General features: G+C 40.1%; 1 protein-coding gene across 4 annotated transcripts; it reads right to left on the bottom strand.

Annotated features, from left to right (window-relative positions):
* Nucleotides 1-564: 564 nt before the first annotated feature.
* LOC311602327 (uncharacterized protein) lies at nucleotides 565-5,390 on the bottom strand. 4 transcript variants are annotated; one of them, XM_084790251.1, is made up of 2 exons: nucleotides 5,341-5,390; nucleotides 565-2,748 (listed from the first exon to the last, which is right to left on the bottom strand). In XM_084790251.1, the coding sequence occupies exon 2, from the start codon at nucleotides 2,519-2,521 to the stop codon at nucleotides 575-577; it is 1,947 nt and encodes a 648-aa protein (XP_084646377.1). In that variant the 5' UTR covers nucleotides 2,522-2,748; nucleotides 5,341-5,390; the 3' UTR covers nucleotides 565-574. The 4 variants fall into 4 exon arrangements, with proteins under 4 accessions (XP_084646377.1, XP_084646379.1, XP_084646378.1 ...); XM_084790253.1 differs by lacking the exon at nucleotides 5,341-5,390 and adding an exon at nucleotides 4,771-4,802; XM_084790252.1 differs by lacking the exon at nucleotides 5,341-5,390 and adding an exon at nucleotides 4,205-4,278.
* Nucleotides 5,391-27,184: the final 21,794 nt, after the last annotated feature.

The raw sequence follows: 27,184 nt of genomic DNA, 5'->3' as shown, positions 1-27,184 counted from the left end.
GCCTGGCATCTTAAAACATAGCTGTGCAGTTAGTAGTGTCAGGGGATGACTCTCTCCCTTGGGCCAAGCACTGGTTGGACATTCCCTCTACTCTACCTTTAACCTTGTACATCTTGTAGGCAGGGTAAATATAATCCCAGAAGCCTACCCTGTCATAGACCAACAGAGCCAACTAATTTGGCCTTAGAAGGCCTTGTAGAGACTGAAACACCAACCCAGGACCATGCATGAACTGAAGCCAGGCCCCCTACACATATGTACCTGATGGGCAGCTTGATCTTCATGTAGGTCCCCAAATTGAGTGGGGCCATCTCTGACATGGATACTGTTGCATGCTTTTTGAGCCCTAGGTGGGGCTGTCTTGCTAGGCCACAGTGAAAGAAGTGCTCAGTCTTGATGGGGTGTGATGTGTGGGGTTGGGGTGGCTCCCACTTTCTGAGGGGTAGGGGGATAGGCGAAAGGAGGGAGGAGGTAGGGACCAGAAGGAGGGGAGAAAAGGGGCAGCTGTTGGTATGTAAAGTAAGTAAATAAGACAACGACAACAAATATTAATTTTTACTTGTCATGTGTTTGTTTATTCAACTGATTCAGTCTCACTCTCTGATTTTCCTGAATTGTATCCCATAGCCTTACGGCGGATCCGGATCATCTCTGCTTCCCTGTTAGACATCGCATTTTCAGTTCTTGGTATAATTTCTTCGGTATTGTGAAGTGTAGCATCTTTCCTTACTGTTTCCATCAATGCCTTTCTTGGTTTGGTCATTATTGGCAGGAATGCAGGATTTTGCATTATACTGGCATATGTTGGCACTATTGCATATTGACTTATTGCTAGAGTACTATGGCATGAAATGGATTGTGATTTCATAGGTGATGATGTCTGTAGAGTAGTAACTTTGGTTGAGGTGAAACTTGATAGTTTCCTTTGTGGTGAATGCAACTGTTGTTTTGGATTTGTCGTGGATAATCTTAACTGTTCTTCGATAAGTTTGGCTAAGCGGCTCACGGAACATTTTGAAATTTCTTGTGGTTTTTGATTCGATGAGGTAGATACTGAAAGTGAAGGACATGGTGTCATGGAAGATCTTGATTGGACACTTGAAGACTGTGATGTATTTGCAACTGGATTTTGTGGTAGCAATCCACGTGCAAATCTTGATGTCGATGGAGATAGTGGTGTTGATTTTGCACATTTTGGTGACTTTGGAGAAGAAGAGTTTATGGGTTGGCAACTCAAATGTTTTTGTGGTTGTACAACTAAAGCAGAGTCCATAAGATCCACAAGTGAATCCCCTGGATGATTACTCGGTGGAATTACTGAAGGATATAAAAGTGGAGGGCTCTTCTGATCTCGACCCTGTGGATTTGGATAATCTGGTTGTAGTTCATAACATTCAAGAGAGTTTGATGTTGAAGTGAACTCAACTTCAGGTGGCATCATTAGAGCTTTTTTAGGATTAGTCTTCAAGCAAGCAGATGTTAATGTTGTAGTTGTAGTTGATTGCAAAACAAATGATGTTCCTGGTGAGCTTATTGAGCTTTGAACTCCATGAGCAGGTGGTGGTCCTTTGGAACTGGTAAGTTGGATGAGGCAATCAGATGGTAATGGCGGTGCCTCTGGTGCCAGTGGGTTGACAAATACAGGTGTTTTGTGATGGATAAGAGGTGGTTGCTGGATTGGCACCACATCCCCCTTACCAGTTCCATAAATAACACGAGGGCGGCGTAAGTTGCTCATGTGTCCAATATGGTAGTATAGATGTTCTTTCGCATGAGGTAACATGCTTGCTGAAGATTTTCCTTGAAGATTGCCTTCATTCAGGGGGAAAACACAGAATGAAGAGCCACCATCAGATTGATCTAAATATGAATGAGATAACGCCTTACAAGAGGCTGCAATGTGATCCACAGAGATATGTTCTTCCGTGGATTGACGACACTCTAATATATTTTTTGGTTTACTGGCATGGTCAAGATCTTTGTTCTGTAAGTGTAAGTGTCTGTCACTTGTTTGTTCTTCACTCACAGGTATGTTTCCTTTAAAATTTTTTGAAGAATATAAACATGAGTGGAATGAACTGTCAGAAGAATTTGAATCTTCTCTATCATTTTGGTAATAGCCAGGCACTGTAAGAAGTGGTACTGGTATATTAGCATTGTTTCTTTCAAAGACGTTAACAGGTAATGGTGTACAGGAGTATATTTGCTTTGTTTTAATAGTTACATTTGAAATAGTCTTCCTTGATTTCCAAACTTGCATAGATAACACTTCCTTTGGAACTTTGTGAGTAGCATCAGCTAACTTAATTATATTTTCTTGTAAAATCTTAAGTTTAAGAGAGATGCCATGAATCTCTCTATCTAGTTTTTGAAATAGGTCTTCAGCGAATTTATCTAGATCATTAATTCGTCTTGCTATTTTGTTGCATGTTGTCATAATTCCATAGATGAACTCATCTTTAGTTTCAGTAACTGTTCCTGATTCTTTTAATTGTTTGAATTTTTCTTCATTAAACGCCATGTTAATTTTGTGTTATTCAAGAAGAAAAGTGTAAAAAGCCACTGTTTTATTCCCACTTTAAGCATCCACCACTCTTAGGAGTCCATTCCAGGATGTTAAATGCAGTTTTAAGCTTTGTCTACATCTGATAATCATCACAAAGCCTTGGGAGATGAGAGGGCACTAGTTCCTTGCCTACAGGTTGTCATCAGTTACAGGCCAATCAAACTGTTACATCACTGTCCTTTCTTTGAACAGACAATGAGACAACAATGTGTTATTCCCTTTGGCACCTATGCTCCACTCTCCTACCACCCTCTGTACTCATACTCATTATTCCCTCTTCAAGCTGGCTACCTTCTACCCTCCCCCCTCACCACTTTCCTGAATTCCTCCTCCCTCAGAGGAATTCTCCTGCCCTTCTGCCCTCTTAACCTTGCCTTTCCCTCCTCCTCCTTTCTGTCTTTATTTGACCTCTATCCACTTTTAGTCTCCTAAGTCCACCTTTCTGACACCTACTGTCCTCCCTCTGATCATCTCCCTCAATACAATTCTCTCCCCTTCAGAGGTCCTCTGCCCTCCCTTTGATCTCATCCTCCTTTTTTTGGATTGACATCTCCCTTCATACAATAGCCTTACCCCCTCCTTCTGTTCTCTTCTGATATCCTTCCTTCCTTTTCTCCATTTCCCTTTCATACCCTTGATCCTCTTCTGCCTTCCCCAAATCTGCCCTCTTCATCCATTTTCTCTGAACATTCTACATTGTCTTCATTTGTATCCCTCCTCCCCCAGTTTCTTTCTTTATATTTTCCCTTCTCTCTTCCCTCTGCTCTCCACACTCTTTTCTCCTTTCCTCCCTTTCACTCAATTTCACAATCTTTTATGCCTCTAACCTCCTCTGACCTCATTTTTCTAACCACCTGTCCTTCCAAACTTTTCATTCTACCATTCTCCTTTTAGTCCTCCGACTTTCCAGTTGGGCCCTTGGCCCCCATGCCCACTCTGTCCTGTATTTCCATCCCCTGGCCCCTTTTCCTTCTGCTCAAACTACTCAAAACCTCCTGTTCTTCCTTCAACCCTGTTCTTTTTACTCTATGCTCTTTTCTCTACTTCCTCTGATCTCTTCAGTTTTCCACCTTCTATCCCCTCACTGCCCTCTTTCCCTTCCTATCCATGGTTTCTTCCGCCTTTAGCTCTCTTCACTCTATCCACTGCTCTTTCCATCTCTGGAATGACTTTCCCCTGCTCTGACTCTGCCTACCCTGATTATGACATCATATTCTGCTCTCCATACTCCTCCCTTTGTCCTCCTCCCTGTTTCCTGCACTCTCTTCCCTATATTCCCTGCTCTCTTCTCTCTGTTCTCCACACATTCTCCTTTCCTCCCTTTCACTCTAATTTCACAATTTCCTACCCCTCTGACCTCCTTTCCCTAACCACCTGTACTTCCACACTTTCCCTTCTACCATTCTCCTTTTAACCCTCCCTCTGACTTCCCAGCTGTGCCTTCAGCCCACATGCTCACTTTCTCCTCTATTTCCATGCACTGGCCCCTCTTCCTTCTGCTCTAACCACTCACAACCACCTGTTCTTCCTTCAACCCTTTTCTTTTTTCTCTATGCCCTTTTCTCTACTTCCTTCTTCACCCTCTGATCTCTATTCTCCACCTTCCACCGTGCCTCACTGCCCTCTTTCCTGTCCTACCTGTGGTTTCTTCCTCCTTTAGCTCTCTCCCTCTGCCTTCTGCTCTCTCCATCTCTGGACTCACTGAACCCTGGTCTACTCCTGACCAAGCCCTCTTGACTCCACCCACCCTGACTATGACATCATATCCTGCTCTCCATACTCCTCCCTTTGCCCTCCTCCCTCTTTCTTGCATTCTCCTCCCTATGCTCTCTGCTCTCTTCCCTGTGCCTTCCACACTCCTTTCTTCTTTCCTTCCTTTGATATTCATATTCTTTACACAATTTCCCACCCCTCTAACCTCCTCTGACCTCCTTTCCCTAACTATCTGTCTTTCCAAACTTTCCCTTGTACCATTCTCCTTTCAGCCCTCCCTCTGACTTCCCAGCTGTGCCTTCAGCCCACATGCTCACTTTCTCCTCTATTTCCGTGCACTGGCCCCTCTTCCTTCTGCTCTAACCACTCAAAGCCACTTGTTCTTCCTTCAACCCTGTTCTTTTTCCTCTATGCCCTTTTCTCTACTTCCTTCTTCACCCTCTGATTTCCGCCATTCTCCATCTTCCACCTCCCTCACTGCCCTCTTTCACCTCCTACTTGTGGTTTCTTCCTCTCTTAGCTTTCTCCATCTCCGGACTCACTGAACCCTGGTCTACTCCTGACCAAGCCCTCCTGACTCCACCCATGCCAATTATGACATCATATCCTGCTTTTCATACTCCTCCCTTTACCCTCCTCCCTCTTTCTTGCACTCTCCTCCCTATGCTCTCTGCCCTATACCCTATGCTTCCCTGTGCCTTCCACACTCCTTTCTTCTTTCATCCCTTTGATATTCATACTCTTTACACAATTTCCCTCCCCTCTAGCCTCCTCTGACCTCCTTTCCCTAACCACCTGTACTTCCACACTTTTCCTTCTACCATTCTCCTTTTAACCCTCCTTCTGACTTCCCAGTTGTGCCTTCAGCCCACATGCTCACTTTCTCCTCTATTTCCGTGCCCTGGCCCCTCTTCCTTCTGCTCTAACTACTCAAAACCACCTGTTCTTCCTTCAACTCTGTTCTTTTTTCTCTACGCCCTTTTCTCTACTTCCTTCTTCACCGTCTGATCTCCACCATTCTCCACCTTCCACCTCCCTCACTGCCCTCTTTCCCTTCCTACCTGTGGTTTCTTCCCCATTAGCTCTCTGCCCTCTGCCCTCTTCTGTCTCCACCTCTGGAATGACCACCCTCTGCTCTTCTCCTGATCAGGGCCTCTTGACCCCACCCACTCTGATTATGACATCACACTATGCTTTCTGCCCTCCTTGCTCTTCCCTCCTCCCTCTGCTGTCATCCCTTTTTTTCCTGTACTCTCCTCTGTCTGCTGTCTTCCCTCTGCTCTTCCTTAATTTTCCCTTTGATTTTCCTCTCTCTTTACAAATTCTCTATGCCCTCCAAGCTCTGGACCTCCTCCCTCTAATCCTCTCTCCCTCCAAACTTTTTCCTTCTACCTGGCCCTTCAGTTTGAGCCTCTGATTTCCTTCTCCATTTACTGCCTTCCTCTGCCTTTAGTCTTCCAGTTCACTCCTCCTTCTGTTCTCTTATATTTCTATCTTCTTTCTTTATTTCTTCCCTCTAATATCACTTCTCTGGGCCTCTTCCTTCTTCCTTATATGCTTAAACTACTTCTATCTTCCTCCCTACGCTTGTTCCTCATTCCTGTTCTTTCTTCTTTATGTTCTCTTCTCTTCTCCTTCTCATATTTTCCTTTCTCCATCTTCACCCTACCCCCTACTGGCTTTCTGTCCCTAACTATTAATGTCTCCTGCTTCTGCTCTCTTCCCTCAGCTGTCTTTATTCTCCTAACTTTCTATCTTTGTCCTCAGACTGCCTTTATACCCTACTCCATCTACTCTTCTCCTTTCTCCCTCCTCCCTTTTCTTTCTGCTTCTGATCTCCTTTTTTCTCCTTACTCTGAGCATCTATCCTACTCTCTTCTCACTCCCACCATCTTCTGTCCCTCCTAACTTTACTCTAAGCCCTCTTTTGTCCTCTTCTTCTGACTCCACTATCTTGACTTAGCCCCCTCCATTCTCCTCTCTCTTCTCCACAATACTATTATTTCAGCCCTCCTTTCTCTCTTCCCTCTGAAATACTCCCTCTTCCCTCTTGTATCCCCATTCATCACTCTTCTTCCCTATCTTCTTTGCCCTCCTCATGTCCTCTGCTATTTCTTTTCTCATCTCAGCCCTCCTACATCTCAAGTTCCCTCCTCTCTCAGTCTGTTCATCTATTCACTATGCCCTTTGTCCTCCTGTCTCCTTTCTTCCTACTGCTGTAATTCTGAATTCTTCCCTCTGTCCTTTATTTTCCACTCACCTTTGCTTTACTTTTCCCTCTGCCTTCTCTTGTCTTCTGTCTGACCCCCATGACTTCCCATCCCTTCTTATGTCTTTGTTCTCTCCTCTTCCCTCCACCCTCTGCCATCCTCTTCTTGTGCTGGCCTCTTCTCTCAGTGCTTTTCCATTTGCTCTCTTCTCTCAGTCTCTTCTTTTCCCTTTCCCTAATTCAGCCTTTTTTCATCTGCTCTTAGCACACCTCCATCTAGTCGTCCTTCTAATTTACACTCTTCCTTGTCTTCCTCTCAGCTCTCTGCCTTCATTACTCTTCTCTCTTCCTCCCTCTATTCTTTACTCTGCCATTGTTTTCCTCATTTCTCTCTCTTCCCCCTACCTGGGACTAATGTTGAGAAAGTAAATGGAGTCAGGAAGTGGTCACGAATTGAGTAGGCTATGTGAACCATTTTCTACCAGTTCCTCATTGCCCATCTCTACTACCTTTTTTCAGATTATATACAGCATTGGCAACTTGAGCAAAGTGGAGTGCAAAAAAGCACACACAGTTGCTTTATTAGTATTGTCTCGTATAAAATTTCTCAATGACTGTTTTAAAACTTGCCCAAGCAAATCTTTTTGGCCATGTCAGACCTTTAAAGCATGCATGGATTGAATTACCATTGCTACTGCTTCAGGTGTACTTGTATATCTTTCTGACAGTCATGGGTTAGCATGACATCATCTGATTAACAAAGTAAGGTCTGGAGCCACTGCTGCAGGGCAGAGATAAGACTTTGTAGATAATCTTGGGGAAAATACTCTGAAAGCCCTTAATGTCCATGCCAGGTGAATGTGAATGTTATAGAATTCAGTTGCTAAAGAATATTAAAGTATTAGAAAGATCCAAAAGAGTATTAAAAAGTCCATCAAATTCATCAACAGGAGAGCAATTATAGTTCAGATGTATAGATATGGGGCATTATATTATTTATCATTCTATAGTTTACTGTTATTGAATTCTCATGTTTCTTTAATGGCTATATCAGACTGGTAAAGAAAATTTGGTCTGAGAAAAATAATTCACCTTTTAAGATACCTTACGAGTAACCATGGTATCTTCACACACTCATTCCACTCTATATGGCTTGATAGTAATTATCCTGTTTGGGGAAAGCATTTCATTCACTACCACTTTGCCCAACCACACGACATTGTCTTTATCGTTCTCTGACTGGTGTGGCAAGGCGTGCTCCAGAAGCATATGTTCCCCTAGAATGTGTTCTTTATAATTGTTTTACATTTATTTATTTAGTACACATGGGTAGGTGAGTGTTTGCTAACCAGTAAACTCATATAGATTGGGAGACAGTGATCTATCCTCAGGAAAGACTTTTTCCCTTGTACTGTCTTACCTGAATATCAATCTACAGTTGATCATTGTCCACTATATTTTGGAGAGCTGCCATGAATTAGGCCTCATTGTGTCCCACCAGGGACCATATGATTTCTGTATTTGTAGGGGACAAATATATTGGCAGTTTAGTATGAAGTCAGTGACTGCTTTTTATGGTAGGCAAAAACTAGGAAGCAATCTAAGCCATACTTCAGAAGAGAATTTGGAAGACTCCCACTCCCATGAGATTCTCTTCTTCCACTGTGAGGGGCACTATAACTATACCTTGGACTCTCTGTCTTCCTCTGCCTTTGTTAACAGTAGTGGTTCCAGCCTCAGAGACAGCCATGGACATGTCAACTATATATCACAGTGTGTTAGCATGGTACAGATCCTGAAATACTCCTTCTGCAACACATCCTTAAATTTTTGTTTCTCTTCTTAACATAACAAAGTTTGTGTGTGTGTGTGTGTGTGTGTGTGTGTGTGTGTGTGTGTGTATGTGTGTGTGTGTGTGTGTGTGTGTGAGAGAGAGAGAGAGAGAGAGAGAGAGAGAGAGAGAGAGAGAGAGAGAGAGAGAGAGAGATCTAGTTGAGCCATAGTAAACTTAACTTGTCAAGAGAGGATTCAATTAAAACATACTAGTGATAGAAACCAACTAAGATAACCTATACACACATTGTTTAAACACAGGACTTTGATCTGCTGTAAATCTTGGGTAAACTTTATTGCTTCTTGGATTTCAAGATGTTCTATCACATAGTTTTCTCCTTGGTTTCACATGAATCTAAAAGGTACAGGATGCTAATTCCAGAGAGAGCTGACTGAGATAACGAAACTTCTAAATGTCTTTCAACAGCAAACAAGATAAATGGGAATGAAGACGCACAAAGGGCCCAAAATTGTTATATGCTAACCCTCCCTGAAACTGCAGTTTAGGATAAGAAGGCATGTGATCCTCTCAAAAACTAGATAATAAAGTTCTATTTCTTGTAAGAGCACGAGAGAAAGTGAGACTTCAGTAGTGAGGACTACACAAAAAACTCGACAGTATATATATGAGGATGGCTGGCAAAATTCTATACATTTCTCCCACCCACAGTGCTGCTTTTGTAATTCTCCATGAGAGTTTCACACAGAACAATATGCACATACCCCTTTCTGATGCAGAATATCCTTAAAACTCAAACTTTCTGAATACAATCAGTGTTAAAAACCACCATGAGGAATCATGGAATGTTTTTTCTCTGCACTAGATGTCAAGTTTGGTAGTGTTGTCTTTGATCTTCATGTCATTATTCTTTTCATTCTATTTTCTGCATGGACCCCAAGATTTTAGGTGCCATATGGGACATCTCAGGACTGAGTACATTTACTTTCCTTTTGCTAAATCTTAGGTACACAAAGTCATAGGAATGGATGTCCTGCTTGTCCTTTCATATGATTTTCTTGCCCCGTCAGAGGCTAGCACAGAGGACTCAACTCACAAATCCCTTTCTAAGTCTAGTTTTTTCTTTAAATGAACAAATTCCTTCTAGACCACAGCTCAGTTTTGTTGCTTGTCTTGCTTCATAGCAGAGGCCATGACAACTCATGACATAGCTTTCATGTCATCCATTATGTAGGTTACTTTAAGGGACTGTAGAATGTTTTGTTCTCTATTAAGCATTTTTAAAACATTTCCATATTCACATAAAAGACCGCATTCATCTGATAGGTGTGCCACTCCATACTACATGAAAGAGGACACGCTGGGATTTCCTCCATGGATACTACCTCTGACTCTTTAGTCCTCTTCTTGTTAGTGAGCACCATGGGACCAGAATAATTACCAGATGCATGGGTTACATTGATACGTAATTTTTGAGGATATGTAAAATTATTACATGTCCCTAATTGGCCTCAACATGCAAAACAATAACGTATACAAGTTCATCGTGATGAACACATCTTGTTTATTAGGGATTATTTACTCACCAATAGAGGAATATAGATGGCTACAGTATATCAAAGTTGTCAAACACCACATTCTAAGCATTTTAAATTATACTTTTTTTCATTTTATAGTTTTTTTAGCAATTCTTTCAAGCTTCTGTTTTACATGATTCTAAGACCATAACAGCATTATTGCAATCCTGTGTTCAGAGCACTACCTAGAGTTAAAGAGACATAACTCCAAGCTGAGATAGCATAAGGCACAGAGAAAACCAGACCCTGGGAAAGTTTCTTATTTATGTGCACTCTGTTCTTTCCCTTATCAGGAATTCTGTTGGTCTCAGCAAACACTGGCCTTCAGTGGGAAGAATAGCTTGTTTTGTTGAAATTTTGCAAGTAGAACAGCTTGGTTTGATGTATGAAGAAGGTAATCTGGCTAGGCCTATGGGGTCCAATAATATTATAAAAGGATATGTTCATTTTATAAAAGTTTATATAAATAAAAATAAGCTTTATTTTAAAAAAGAGATGGAGTCATGGAAACTGGTTAGAAGGTGATGGCTAACCCAGCAAGACATGATGATAATGACTGGGTGCAGATGGTAGAAGCAAATTTAATACAATTACAGTTTGAATAGGACCAGGATCAATTAGCTGAATACAAGGGATGCAAAATCACAAGATAAGTCCCAGGCACATCCAGGAACTCTGGAGAATTTTTTGGGCTAGAAATAAGGATTATTTGTATGTAGATAGTATTTAAAGGCATGGGGCAAGGTGACAAAATGGAGAAAAACAATGAAGCTAATAAAAGTGATATCCTTCAAATGAAAAAAGATAACAAAATATACATTTTAAATAAGTGAAAATATGCAGGAAACTACCAGAATAAAAGATAACATTAGTGCAAAATAACGTGACTGCTCAAATGTAAGCGGACCAAAGATGACACCAATGAAACTGGGGTGGAGAAAAGCCCAAAAGCCTTAACCCTGCACAAAGAACTACAGGCAACTAAGTATAGCTGGGAGCAGGAGAGGTGTTCTTCCAAAGGGAAGAGCACACCAATTGGTTGTCTAGTACCTAATGTTCAGCCTTGAAAACATAGGTAAAAGTAACATAATACAAATTCAAAGTGATATATTTAGGCATATATATGTATATACACATATACATAGAACAAAAATTAGTGGAAAAAAAAGAGGCCATGAATGTGAAGGAGAGCAGGAACTGTATATTGCAGGGTTCAGAGGGAGGAAAGGAAAAAGAGAAATGTGAAGCTATAGACTGAAAAATAAAAGTATATGGTCAAATTAGGACAAGGCTGTATTTTTATCAATAAATCTACACAGGAAAAACTCATGAAATACTGTGTACAGTAAATCATCTTGTAAATACTTATGTTTAGTACTGTCAGCCTTGGTCAAAGAAACTTTTATCCAATGGGAAGCGGTTACTGAAAAGACTCAAATCTGGCCAGAGGGATGAGACTATGTGCCTTCTCAATGCTTAGCCTTAAATTTTATTATCACCTCCTACAACATCCACATTGCAAGTACCCCAAATTATTGAGCAAGGGGCTGCGGATTGAAGAACATTCAAGACAGTGGGTCATTCATGCTAAGAGAATGCCGTTTATTGGAAGTAACAGAACTGCTTATATAGGGGAGGAACCAGCAATCGAACAGCACTGTAGACTCAAAACAAGGAGACAGCAGGTTACCAAGAAGAGACTTGATACCCTATGAGCATATACAGGGGGAGGTAATCCCCCTCAGGAAGAGTCATAGGGGAGGGGAGTAAGGGGAAAATGGGAGGGAGGGAAGAATGGGAGGATACAAGGAATGGGATAACCATTGAGATGTAACAAGAACAAATCAATAAAAAAATTCATTAAAAAAAACCCAAGGAGAATGAAGGCAACCAGTGGAGCACAATGTTTCTACTGCCGAGAAAAACAAGTAATGTTTCAACTGCAGACAAAAACAAGTAAAATTTCAACTGCAGACAAAAACAAGTAAAGGTCACTATCAGCACAGCTGCAGTTCCCTACAGGTCACCCTTCTGTATATAAAATGAGCTCCTGCCTTAGGTCGTCCTGGATGTCAATGTACATCTTACCGGTCATGGGAGAGCCCATGTATATCATGAACTTCCTGTCTTAGGTTGACCATACATCCCCCGGATCTTACCCATCATTGAAGACTCATTTATCTAGATTGAGCCAGATTTGGGCAGTGGGATTATCCACTGCCATGGACGCAAGGACCTGTTTTGCATGGACCTGCTGAATGGCCTGTGCTCATTTCATGTAGCAGAGACTCCAAACCAAGAAACCTATCATCCCTCAAATGAGAAGTCCAAGATCAATAATACCACTCCATCCCTTAAGCAGATTTCCAAAGACCATAAGGCCCCTTAAAAAGGTGTCCCCTGAAATTGGTGGCACCCGTGTCTCACTGATTTAAATAATTTGCTGTGCTAAATGTATTGTGTAATTAGTGAAAGTAGCACCCCCAGGACCCTGCAAATACTCATTGAGTGCTTTTAAAACAATAGAAGCATTAGTTACCCTAGCTGGGGTAAGACAAGTATGATGATACATAGGAGAATAAGTAATCATATGAACATCCCACAAAATGTCAATCTGTTCTTGCAACAAGGCCATCTGTTGATTAAGATTCTGAATGGCCAATTGAACCATGGAGTTCACTGCATTCTGAGTGGATAAGGTACTGGCCACCTCCCCAGAAATTTTATCCAAAGTACTGGCAGTAGATACATTCTGGGACATGGCAATTCCATCAGCTGTTGCAGTAGTGGCAGCTAACGCAATGGCTCCAATAATGGCAGCAGTTATGTCAAAATCTCTCTTCTCTCGAAAGAGGATCAATCCACTTTCTCCTGAATGTTTCACCAGAAATGGGACTATACCAGGAAATTGTTCCACCACAGCAGTCTTTTCTTTACTCCAGCAACTTCGTAAATGACAAACCTTAAGGGAACAATGCAAAGAATCCTCCTCCAAGGAGTCATTAGTAACAACAGAGAAAAAAGGGGTCATGACACATACATGGGACTGAATAGAGACACTTTTCTCATTTGTTCCATAATTAAAATGAAGAGACGTTTCAAAGACTTGTGAAGTATTCCAGCTGCCTGTAGCATTAAAATACACAAAATCTCTAATTACTAAAGGGACCACATCCATGCAGGTTTTGCGCCCACACAGATACATGCCTGAAAAGGTAGGCTGAACTCCAGCCTAGAGAGGATTGTGATAATGAAAACCATAGGCATCCATAGTTTGATTTTTAAAAGGAGGGCGATACCCGTACCACCAGACATTGGACCTCCCTTTGAGAAGCCAAAGAGGTCCAGTAACATAGTCCCCCCAAAGGAGAGGAAGTTCTCTTTGGAAGGTTAATGACCCTGGCCAACATCTGGGCTCTGGTCGAGCAGTAAAGTCCATAGAGGATGAGTCCCAGGACAGAAGAATTAGTGGAATTAGCTGAAAAATTGGCTGTAGACTCAGAATAATACAAGGTCTCATAAAAGAACTAGATGAGTTAAGCTCAGAACGATTTGTTACCAAAGTAAAGCATAGAGAATCCTTAAGGTTAAAAATAGAGGGAACATTACTCCATTGAAAGTCATTTGGCATGGCAGCCCTTCCTAGGCTGCAATCAGTGCTTACCAGGGAGGGCCACACAGGACTTGACAGACCTACCGGCATCAAGATTGGGGGGTTCTTCACCAGTGCCCACACTGTCTCCTGATGGTTGCTGGGCAGATGGATGAGATACAGGATGCACATAATGCCCAGAAACTCAAATGTGCACCTCATTGTCTTGTGGGAAGACACAAGCAGATCCCCGGGCCCACACCAAGAGAGGATCTGGACCCTTCCAAACACCGGTGTACAGATCTTTCCATTTTACCATACGTTTATGTCTTGTAGGAGGTCTCCACTGCCTCTCTGTAGCAGATGCTCCAGAAGCATCAACAGTCAAAAATTCAAAATATATAGTATATAAGCTAATTGTGAGTGCAGTGTAATTTTCCCTCCATATTTCCCCCTTCTTTATTTTATGCAAATAAATTTTAAGTGTGCAGTTTGCCTGTTCTATAATGGCCTGACCCTGTGGATTATGGGGGATGCCAGTCTTATGCAATATCTCAAAAGATGAGAGGAAGGACGCAAGGCCTGTACTAGTATAGGCCGGCCCATTATCAGTATTCAACTGTTTGGGAGTCCCCATATATGTGAAAGACAGCAATAGGTGTGCCTTGACATCCTTAACTTTCTTTCCTGAATGGGCGAATGCGAAGAGAAGCCCAGAAAATGTGTCAATACAAACATATACAAATTGTAACTTGCCAAAACTAGGAATGTGAGTGACATCCATCTGTCAAATATGATTGGGCATGAGTCCCTTGGGATTAACGCCAGAATGTAAAATGGGAAGGAATTCAGCACATGATGGACAATCCTTTACTATTTGAACAGATTGATCCCTAGAGATCGCAGTATGATGCCGCAAGGATTGAGCATTAAGATAGAATTTGGCATGAAGTTGGCAAGTGTGGTCCACATTGGTTGTTTGACAACAAAGCATGGGCGTGTAAGTTAACTGATCTGCCCAGCGATTTCCTTCAGCTAAGAGGCCAGGTAAGGAAGAATGAGCCCGTAAATGTCCAATGAAAATGGACAAAGTCTGGCACCAAATGAACCCTTGGAGTTCTAATAAGAAAGCCTGTACAGTAGAGATAGAGGATACATATGGGCAAGTTTCCAAAGGGGTTATATTTGATTTACATATTTGCTGTCTGAAAAAATGTTAAGTGACTGATCCGGAAACAATTGCAAGGCTAAAATGACTGCCTACGATTCAATTATTTGCACGGACTGAGTGGGTACAGTTACTGACCTGCTTATTGAACCAGATACTAGAATAGCAATGCCCTTAGAGGTATCATCAGTATACACCACTAAGGAATACGTTGCTGCTTAATTATTTTAGGAAAACCATAGGATGCAGCTTTAAAAAATCACTCAATTTATTAGGGGGTGACAGTGATTATCAAACTGACTAGAGATAGAGGACAAAAATACAGCCCAGTCACCATCATTATTTTGCAACCATAATAATTGTTTTGCAGAAAGATGTGTAATTATACAGTCTGGACTTTTGCCAAAGGTTTGCATACTTATTTTACAGGCCTTGAAAAGAAGCGATACTATGGCCTGTGGGTAAGACATGGCCATTTTTGCAGGAGATGCTTGTGAATGAACCCATAAGATGGGTCACATTTGCCAAAATACTCCTGTATGGGCATGGGATGTACAAAAGGCCAATAGCTGTAATGGCTGATCATAATATATATAGTTAACATGTGCCTTGGTCAGTGCTTCCTGTACTATCTGAATGCATGTGCGTCCCTCAGGCATCAGTATACGGAGAGAGGAGGGATCTGGATCACCTTGCAATATGTCAAACAGAGGCTTTAGGTGACCAGAGGAAATTCCTAGACTAGGTCGAATGCAATTAATGTCTCCTAGAAGTTTTTGAAAATCATTTAAAGTTTTCCATCAATGTAATCCACCATATAAACAAACTGAAAATAAAAAACCACATGATCATCTCTTTAGATGCAGAGAAAGTATTTGATAAAATCCAACACCCATTCATGTTTAAAGTTATAGAGAGATCAGGGATACAAGGCACTTTCCTCAACATAAAAAAGGCTATATACAGCAAGCCAATAGCCAAAAATCAAAGTAAATGGTGAGATACTCAAGGAAATTCCTCTAAAATCGGGAACAAGGCAAGGCTGCCCACTCTCTCCATATCTCTTCAATATAGTACTCGAAGTTCTAGCCAGAGCAATAAGACAACAAAAGGAGATCAAGGGTATCCAAATGGGAAAGGAGGAAGTCAAATTATCCCTATTTGCAGATGATATGATAGTGTACATAAGTGACCCTCAAAATTCCACCAGAGAACTCCTACAGCTGATAAACACCTTCAGCAAATTGGCTGGATACAAAATTAAATCAAAAAATCTGTAGCCTTCCTATACACAAATGACAAGCTTGCAGAGGAAGAAATTAGGAAAGCCACACCCTTCACATTAGCCACAAGTAATATAAAAAATTTAGGAGTTACTCTAACTAAGCAAGTGAAGGACTTTTTTGAAAAAAATTTCAAAACTCTGAAGAAAGAGATTGAAGACGACATGAGAAGATGGAATGATCGTCCGTGCTCATGGATTGGGAGAATTAACATAGTAAAAATGGCCATCCTACCAAAAGCAATCTACAGATTCAATGCAATCCCTATCAAAATACCTACACAATGTTTTAAAGATATTGTAAGTTCAATTCTGAACTTCATATGGAAAAACAAAAAAACCAGAGTAGCTAAAACAATCTTGTACAATAAAAAGTGCTCCGGAGGAATCTCCATACCTGATCTCAAACTGTACTATAAAGCAATAGTAATTAAAACAGCATGGTACTGGCACAGCAACAGGCTGGTTGATCACTGGAATTGAATTGAAGACCCAGATATGAATCCACACACATATGGTCACTTGATTTTCAACAAAGAAGCCAAATCCATTTAATGGAAAAAGGATAGATAGCATCTTCAACAAATGGTGCTGGTCTAACTGGATGTTTATGTGTAAAAAAATGCAACTGGACCCATATTTGTCACCTTGCAAAAAACTCAAATCCAAGTGGATTAAAGACCTCAACATAAAATCAGAGACACTAAGTCACTTAGAAGAAAAAGTGGGGAAGAGCCTGGAACATAATGGCACAGGAGATAACTTCCTGAACAGAACACCAACAGCCCAGGCATTAAAGTCAACAATTAATAAATGGGACCTCATGAGGCTGAGAAGTTTCTGTAAGGCAGGAGACACTGTCAAGAGAACAAAGTGACAGCCTACAGACTGGGAAAAGATCTTCACCAACCCTACATCTGATAAAAGTCTAATATCCAAAATATACAAAAAACTCAAGAAATTAAATACCACCAAACCAAATAACCCAATTGAGAAATGGGGCTTGGAGAATTCTCAACAGAGGAATACCAAATGGCTGAGAAACACTTAAAGAAATGCTCAAACTTCTTAATCATCAGGGAAATGCAAATTGAAACAACTCTGAGATTCCATCTTACACCCATCAGAATGGCTAAGATCAAAAATTCAAGTGAAACCACATGCTGCCGAGGATGTGGGGAGAGAGGAACACTCCTTCATTGCTAGTGGGAATGCAAACTAGTACAACCACTTTGGAAATATATCTGGTGCTATCTCAGAAAACTGAGAATAGGGCTTCCTCAAGACCCAGCTAGTCCACTCCTTGGAATATACCCAGAAGATGCTCCACCACACAACAAGAAAATTTGCTCAACCATGTTCATAGCAGCCTTATTCATAATAGCCAGAACATGGAAACAGCCTAAGTGTCCCTCAATAGAAGAATGGATAAAGAAACTGTGGTACATATACACTATGGAATACTATTCAGCTATTAAAAACAAGGAATTCCCGAAATTTGTGGATAAATGGATTGAGCTAGAAATGATCATAATGAGTGAGTTAACCCAGAAGCAGAAAGACTCAAATGGTATATACTCACTTATATCTGAATATTAGCCCAAGGGGCATGTCACATGAAAGCTTTCATTTACGAGGAAACTGGGACAGTGGGAAGGACATCCTATTGGGACTCTAGATGAGAGAAGCATGGGAGAATGGCAAAGTAGAAGGATCCAGAGGGTCCTAGAAACCTACAAGTAGAACATTATGATAGGCAGATTTGGGCCCAGGGGTCCCGCTCAAACTAAGGCACCAGCCAAGGACAATAAATGCAGTAAACCTTAAACCCCTACCCAGATCTAGCCAATGATCAGAACATTCTCCACAGCAGAGTGGAGAGTTGGATATGACTTTCTCACATACTCTGGTGCCTCACATTTGACCATGTCCCCTGGATGGGGAGACCTGGTGGTACTCAGAGGAAGGACAACAGGTTACCGAGAAGAGACTTGATATCCTATGAACATATACAGGGGGAGGTAATCCCCCTCAGGAACAGTCATAGGGAAGGGGAATAAGGGGAAAATGGGAGGGAGGGAAGAATGGGAGGATACAAGGGATGGGATAACCATTGAGATGTAACAAGAACAAATTAATAAAATAATATATATCTTGGAAAAAAAGAAAATCATTTAAAGTTTTCAATGAATCTAAGCCCAGGTCAATTGTTTGAGGCTTAATGCCATTTTGAAGAAGTTGATGACCTAAATATTGGTAGGGGTGATGTTGTTGAATTTTCTCTGGAGTTATTTGCAACTTGGCTTGTTTCAACACCCCTTGTAAAGCTGCTAAGGCATTCAAAGTCTCAGGTTCTTATTGGGCTGCTATCAAAATATCATCCATGTAATGAATGAGATATATTTTGGGATACATCTTTCTCACTGGTTCTATGGCAGCTGAAACATACATTTGACACATAGTGGGACTATGGGCCATACCTTGAGGTAAGACTAACCATTGGTACCTTTTATAAGGTTCCTTGAAGTTTATGGATGGGACACTAAAAGCAAACCTATGGAAATCCTTAGAATGCAAAGGGATGGAAAAAAGCAATCCTTGAGGTCAATTACTATCATATGCCAGTCCTTTGGAAGAGGCAATACAGGTTGAGTAGGCCCCATTACTACCATGGAGAGATTTACTGCACGGAGGTTTTGCAATAACCTCCAGTTACCAGATTGCTTTTTAATCACAAAAATAGGTATATTCCAAGGTGATGTAGAAGGTATAATATGGCTAGCAGCTCTTTGTTCTTGAACCAAGGCATTAGCAGCCTTCACCTTTTCTTTAGAAAGGGGTATTGCTCCACACAAACAAGTTCATCATTTCTCCAAGTGATAGGAATAGGAGGACTAGGAGGCTGTATTATAATGGCCCCTGTGGAAAATGTCCCAACCCTATTTTATCATAGGCATTATGAGTCTCTTGGGCCATATCAGATATAGGCTGAGTACTACTACCCTGGAGATGCTTTCTCAAGCCTTGGCCAGGGCAAAATCCTTGTTGTTGCAATATTTTTTTGCACTGGGGGCGTAGTTAAAACAGCCCTCATTCCTTCGAGAATATCCCTTCCCCATAAATTAACTGGAAAATGATTTAAGACATAGTCTTGAAATACTCCTGTATGCCCTTCAGCATCCCTCCAAGTTAAGAGCTGTACACTCTGAAGGGGACCAGTGGCCGTCCCAATACCCTGCAATTGAGTATCGCTTTGCTGTCATGACCAAGCTTTAGGCCAGTAATTATGTGAACTCACAGAGGTATCAGCTCGAGTATCCAAGAGTCCTTTAAATTACTTGCTGATAATCACATGAGTCATCATGGGGCAACTACCCATGGCAGCAACCCAAAAGGCTGTGGGTCCAGTGGAACCAAACTCTTGTCCCTCTCAGTTGTCCTTAAAAAAAGGAATTGGGAGTTGTAACTTGAGGCAGCAAGACCAATTGAGCCACTTGGGCACGCTGAGGTATAACAAGGATGCCCTTGGTGGTTCCCATCATTATTTTATCTCTCTCAAGGTATCAGAGTTGATGACCCCTGGTATGACTTTAAGGCCTTTTATGAGAGTGCTACTGTGACCCAGCAGTAGGCCAACTGTCCCCATAGGCACAGGGCCAGTAACCCCCATACCTACAGCTTGAGGACCCATTTGTGGAGTCAATATGATTCTGGAGGAGGTACAGAGGTCCAATCCTGCACTCCCTGCTGTGCCTCTGATGAGGTCTCTGATGGAAAGAGATTTCTTTGTGGGATAAACTGGGTGCAAGGGTGAGCAGGTGTCTGCAAGGCTCCATACACCTGCTGTGTTGGGGCCCAGAGTGGACCCCGAGACACGTTTCCCTGTAAAGGTCTACCTTCCTTATCAGTCTTGGAGCGGCATTCATTTGCCCAATGATATCCACAATTACATCGGGTGGACAATCTGGGTTGGTCCGGGAGGAGGTACTCTAGTGCCCTGTTTGCCTTGCTTACACTCCCGCTTGAAATGTCCTGTTTGTCTGCATCGGAAACAGGCTTTAGGCCTAGCCCTACCCGGGTATGGTTTTCCTTGCACAGCAGAAGCAAGGGCTTGCCCCATGATATGTGTGGAGTCAATGTCCCGGCATATTCTTAAACAGTCATTTATACTCTTGTGTTTATGTGGGCGTAAGGCCCCTGGACAATATTCATTGGTATTTTCAAAGGCCAAATGCTTGATGATAGGCATGGCTCCTTCTACATCCCCAAATATCCGACCAGCTAACTTCATAAGGTGATCTACAAATTTCTGAAATGGTTCCGACGGCCCCTGAATTACTTTGGATAGCTGCTCCTTTGCCCCCTTATTAAGTGAAGATTTCCAAGCCCGCACAGCACACGTGCCAATCTGAGTGTATATTGCTGGGTCATATTGAATTTGACCATTCAAAGCAGCATATAGTCCCATGCCTGGAAGCATTTCGACATTCCTTTGAGGAAACCCATCAGCTGCATTTCGAGCAGCGGTTTGTATCAGCACTGTTCCTGATAATCACTGCGCCAAAGCAAGTAGTCACCACCTGTGAGTACAGCCCAGCACATTTGCTGCCAATCATTGAGCATCAGGAATTGAGAACTAAAAGATTCAAAAAAGGCCAAAGTAAAAGGGGCGCAAGGACCATAACCCATAACCGCCTCCTTCAATTGCTTTATATCTTTAAACTGGAGAGCCTTGTGTCATCTCTGTGTCTGTACTGGATTATTAGGGTTAGGCGCTTCCACCACAGGAAAAACAACCGCTTTTGGAGGTGCGGACCAAAAAGGCTTGACTCTGAAAATAAGGATTATAAGGCAGAGGATGGTCCTTACCTTTCACTTTCATGCCCTTTAAGCAGTCTTTTAAAGCCCTGATATCAGCCTTCAAAGCACTCTCCTCATCCTCAGACTCTGAAGAGGACGTCTGAAGCCGAAGACTTTAGGCTTTCTTGTTCTTCATTTAAAGTCTCATTCAAAGCCCCCAGTTGTTCTTTAATTTCTTCATTGGGACTATGTCATGGACTAGGCACCACAAGGAAAAGGTAGCTATAGGGACCCTGTCGGAGCCTTCTCTCTGCAGCAGTTGCTGTAAATCACTTTTTACTTGATCCCAATCCTGTGGATTTAGTCCTCCTGACACACCAGGAACCAAGGGCTGCTCAGTTCTATGGTCTTAATAAAATCTTTAGCTGTCTTATGTTTAATTTCAGTGCCTTGTTCCTTTAACAACTTAGTCAATTGATCCACCATAGTATTGGCAGACATAGTGCACCCATTTTCCAATACACCCATGTCTTACCCTTTTCAGGTGCTGGTCAGCTTCCCTGGGTGACCCCTCAGTAACCTCCCTTCTTTCTCGGTCTCAGTGGGACCTCCAATTACAACGCCTGCATTGCAAGTACCCCCAAATTATCGAGCAAGGGACTACGGATTGAAGAACACTCAAGACAGCGGGTCATTCATGCTAAAAGAATGCCATTTATTGGGAGTAACAGAACTGCTTATATAAGGGAGGAACCAGCAATCGAACAGCACTGTGGACTAAAAACAAGGAGAATGAAGGCAACCAGTGGAACAAAATGTTTCAACTGCAGAGAAAAACAAGTAGTTTCAACTGCAGGCAAAACCAAGTAAAGGTCAGTAAAGGCACAGCTGCAGTTTCCTACAACCTCCTTCAAGGATCACCAAACATGTGTAAGAGATAATATATATATATATATATATATATATATATATATATATATATATATATATATGACAGGGCAAAGTGTTGTAGATTTCTGTCATCTATGAATGCCATGGCCCTTGCATTCAAAAAGTTACAGTAGCTTTGATAACCTATACAAGACCTGCATAAGAATGCATCAACATTCTTTAATGGAGCAGGTGGGGTTTATGAAGTTCCCACCAGTAGCTCAGGAATTATTGGCAGTTAATGGCAGTAGGGAGAAGGAGAGTCATTTTTTAGCAGTGTAACCACTGATGTATTGTTTAGATTCCTGCAAATAACTCACATATACCCATACTCCTATAAGCAACACCTATTGAACTTATTGGGTAAACAAATACAAAGACCCAACAGCAGCCACAGAAATAACATGAAAATGGGAGACCAGTTGAGAAGATCAAGTGCACTCAGCATGAATAGAAGAGAAATAAAAAAGTATATGGAAATGTGGCAAATGTGAGCAAAATATGTCCATGTATAAAAAGATAATGGATTAAACTTCTATGTATGATATTATGTTATACAGTGAAACAAATATAGTAAAATGCTGTAGAAACAATATTGAAAAGAGTATATATTTTATATAACTTCTTCATATTGTAGCTAGGAAAATATAAAGACATGTAACCATAAACAAGAAATTGGAAAAGTGTTTGAGGCCTCAAACATAAAAGAGAACATAGGAATCATCTTCCTTCTCATGGCTTACATTTACTAGAAGAGATGAAAACATGCACACAGATACTTAATCTAACTTCAGGTGATAAGAGTGCCAAATAAGGGGAAAGTTATGGAACTAGACTGATGACCATTAGAGGGGAAAGGTGCAACCCAAGGAAGGAAGGGTTTATTTTGTCTCATGGTTCCACAGGATATAGTTGAGGAAGGTGGAGGAGACAATAAAGTGAACACATGTTACATGAAAGTAGAATGGATACCAGTATCTAAACAAATAAAAAGAAAAAGAAAATTGAATCAGTTGTATAGATAAGGAGCTGTCAATAAAACTTCTCTGAAGAGGTAAAATATAATTTTATTCTAATTTAATTCTAAAAAATAAACAGATATCAAGTATTATGTAGTGCTTGAATACACAAAATTATGTAATGTTGATATCATGGTCAATATGTCTATATCATTAATTTGTTGTGTAACACATTTAATAAAAATCCTAGAAAGAATTTGGAGAGGGGAATAGAATGAATTTGATCAAACTGAATTATAGGCATATGTAAAATGCTAAATATATGGAGATTTATACACACATATTTGCATGCAAACTTGTTAAATAAACTATGGAAGACACACTTTATTTAAAGAAATATGAATTTTTAAGGTTCATAAATCTGTGTAGAAAGTGATACATATGTACTAAAATAGTACATAAAATAAAATTAGAGGTTTGAAGAGGCAATTCAGTAGTTAAGAGTCCTTGCTCTTCTTGCAGAAACCCAGGTTTAATTCCCAGTACTAATATGGCAAATTAGAAACATACATAACTATAGTTTTAGGGGCTCTTATATGCTCTTGTAGCCTCTATAAAGTACTAGGCATGAATATGATGCACGTATATACAGGCAAGGAAAACATTCATGCACATAACACAAATAAATAAATATTTAAATTAAAATTAAAAGAAAAACAGCCAGGTGTGGTGGCACACGTCTTTAATCCCAGCACTCAGGAGGCAGAGGGCAGGCAGATCTCTGTGAGTTCGAGGCCAGCCTGGTCTACAAAGCAAGTCCAGGACGGCAAAGATAAAATAGAGAAACCCTGTCCCAAACCTCCCAAAAGAACAACAACAACAACAACTACTACAAAACCCATAGAGAATAGATACAAACACAATGAGTGGAGATTATCCAAATACATAATTTGAGTTGGAATTTAGTTATAAAATTTCCCCCACAGGCTTATGTGTGTATAGTTCTTGTTGCTCACATGGTGTCACTGTTTGGGGAGGTTGTGAAGGGGAAGGTGTCTACGTATAGGAAGTATAAGCCCAGTCTTATATGAACTCTATCTTTTCTGGGCAGTATAATACAACATGCAAGTTCTATATGCACCTTCACCATGAACTGAGTCCTCTGTTAAACCTGCTTCACTATGATGGACTGTTCCCTGTGAAACCTTGAGCCAAATGAACCCTCCCTCCCTTATTTAGGTTTCTGTCAAATATTTGCCATAGTAGAGAGGAAAATAACCAATAGATAGATCTTTGCCAAACTTCCTTGCCGATCATATGTACATTAATAATCATTGAGACTTTCATGAAAATCTAAATGCACAAGAAAATGTATAACAAAAACTACACATGTTTTCTTATATAGTAAGGTTGTTACTATATTTATAAAAGATTATGAGGGAAAAATAAAATAATAATAATAAAACATTATGAGAGAAATACATAAGACTTCTTAGCTCTTTTAATGGAAAGTAGGCAGTCTAATACCCAAAAAGCATTTCATATAATCCAATAGTCATTCTTACTATAATTACTTCATTTTATCAATTCTTTGAAGATTTCATACATTCATACTATGTATCTTAATCATATCTATCTCCATTCTCTCCCTCTAATCCACCCAACATATCTGCCTCCAAATGTTACGTTCTTTTAAAAACTCATTATATCCATTGAATATTGCCCATATGTGTGCATGGGTGTGGGGGTCGCTTACTGGGGCTTGGTCAAACTAACAGTGACCACCTTCTAAAGAGTAGGTGACTCCTCTCTAGCAGCCATCAATTCCTCAACTAGAGGTGGGACATGAAAAAAAAAATCCATGATTACAAATCATGGTCCTTAAGAATCACTAATGACAGTCTCCAGAGTGAAATAAAAGGAAATAAGAGGTAATTTAAAGGATATAAGAAGAGAAAATATGAAATAAGTAAGCACAGATCAACTACATAATTACAAACATACACATTGTAAACTTGATAGTTATAAGAATTATATTGGGCTTGGTAGAAAAATATCACTTTTTATTCCTGTCCTCAAGAGACATACTTAAAATTGTGACACTAATAAGTTGTGAAAATATTTAACATTAAGTAAAAGCTTATTTTTCCAAATGCTTATGGACTTTCTTTATTTGTAATAAACTACATGCAGTAAAAACAGTCATGAAAGAGGAAAGTCATAAGCAAAAGTTATATTCAAGATATTTATCTTATTTATATTTGGCAACCTTGAAGAAAATACTATGTATCCTATCATCCTTGTTCAATGTTTTGAATGTGTGATGCTCCTTATTTATAACAAGGAGTATGTGAGAAAAGGTGATTATCATGTAATTTTAAAAATTAGAACTAAGGGATAAAACTTAAGTACTTAAGTAAACCTGGAATGCAGGTTAGGAGCTTCCAAAGTGAAAAAAAATGACTGAGACAGTTTACTGCATGAACAGTCACCCAACACACTTTAACACTGGAGCATCATCTTCAGCCTTCTGGCCCAATATATCTGACAGATATATTTGAGAGGCAGGAACTATTGAGGACTTGCTTACCCTGTCTTGGCCTTCAAGTTTCCCAAATACAAATAGTGAAATCACTATGAATGTAATATTTACATAATTCCTGATTTTATTGTGGTTCTTCTTGCTATATGTAGTTTATTTTACCCATATGTAATAATATAAATGTATATGTTTAAAAAGAAACATAATAAAATATTTAAAAATTAGAAATAAGGAAAAAATTTAAAATTTCCTAGATTTCATCATTAAAAGGTAGGCTTTTACAATTAAATATGTTTTTAATCATAGTTAAACACACCTCAAAATGTAAGAAATATATGATACTGGTCTAAGGCTGGACTTCAACAACAGAAATAACAAAAAGCCTACACAAACATGGAAACTAAACAAATCTCTACTTAATGACACCTGGGTCAGAGAAGAAATAAAGGAAGAAATAAAGGACTTCTTGAAATTCAATGAAAATGAAGGAACAACATACCCAAATTTATGGGACACATTGAAATTGGTGCTAAGAGGAAAATTCATAACACTAAGCGGCTTTAGAAATAAAATAGAAACATCCCACATAAACAACTTAACGACACATCTGGAAACCCTAGGGAAAAAAAGAAGCAGAAATACCCAAGAGGAGTAGATGTCTGGAAATAATCAAACTCAGGGCTGAAATCAATAAGTTAGAAACAAAGAGAACAATTCAAAGAATCAACAAAACCAGGAGCTGGTTCTTTGAGAAAATCAACAAGATAGACACACCATTAGACAAATTAATGAAAAGACAGAGAAACACTATCCAAAAAAAAATTAGAAATGAAAAGGGAGACATAACAACAGACACTGAAGAAATATAAAAAATCATAAGAACATATTTTAAAGGCATTTATGCCACAAAATTTGAAAATCTAAGGGAAATGGACAATTTTCTTGTCCAATTCCATTCGCCACAAATGAATCAAGATCAGATAAACAAATTAAATGGCCAATTTTGCCTATAGAAATAGAAGCAATCATTGATAGTCTCCCAAGCAAGAAAAGCCCAGGGCTTCAGCACAGAATTCTACCAGTCCTTCAAAAAGGAGCTAATACCGTAACTCTTCAAGCTACTCCAAAAGATAGAAGTAGATGGAACATTACCAAATTCTTTGTATGAGTCCGTAGTCATGTTGATATCTGAACCCCATAAAGACCCAACAAAAAAGAGAATTTCAGACCAAGTTCTCTTATGAACATTGATGCAAAAATACTCAATAAAATACTCACAAAACGAATATAAGAGCATATCGAAGACATCATTCACCATGACCAGGTAGGCTTCATTCCAGGCATGCAGGGATGGCTTAACATATGGAAATCCATCAATGTAATCCACAATATTAACAAACTGAAGGAGAAAAACCACATGATCATCTCCTTAGATGCAGAAAAAGCATTTGACAAAATCCAACACCCATTCATGTTTAAAGTTCTGGAGAGATCGAGAATACAAGGCACATACCTCAACATAATAAAGGCTATAAAAAGCAAGCCAATAGCCAACATCAAATTAAATGGAGAAATACTCAAGGAAATTCCTCTAAAATCAGGAACCAGACAAGGCTGCCCACTTTCTCCATATCTCTTCAATATAGTTCTTGAAGTTCTAGGAGAGCAATAAGATATCAAAAGTAGATCAAGGGGATCCAAGTGGGAAAGGAAGAAGTCAAATTATCCCTATTTGCAGATGATATGATAGTGTATATAAGTGAACCCCAAAATACCACCCGAGAACTCCTACAGCTGATAAACTCCTTCAGAAAATTGGCTGGATACAAAATTAACTCAAAAAAGTCAGTAGTTTTCCTATATACAAATGACAATCAGGCAGAGGAAGAAATTAGGAAAACTACACCCTTCACGATAGCCACAAGCAATATAAAATATCTAGGAGTAGGAACCCTGGGCCCAAATCTGCCTATCATAACGTTCTACTTGTAGGCTTCTAGGACCCTCTGGATCCTTCTACTTTGTCATTCTCCCATGCTTCTCTCATCTAGAGT

Source organism: Acomys minous (genome assembly GCF_964271855.1).
Source record: "Acomys minous genome assembly, chromosome: 7".
NCBI classification, from domain to species: Eukaryota; Metazoa; Chordata; class Mammalia; order Rodentia; family Muridae; genus Acomys; species Acomys minous.
This window is presented reverse-complemented; position numbering and strand designations above follow the sequence as displayed.

Coding starts and splice junctions, on each gene's coding strand:
- LOC311602327 (XM_084790251.1), bottom strand. CDS start 2,521: ATGGCGTTTAATGAAGAAAAATTCAAACAATTAAAAGAATCAGGAACA.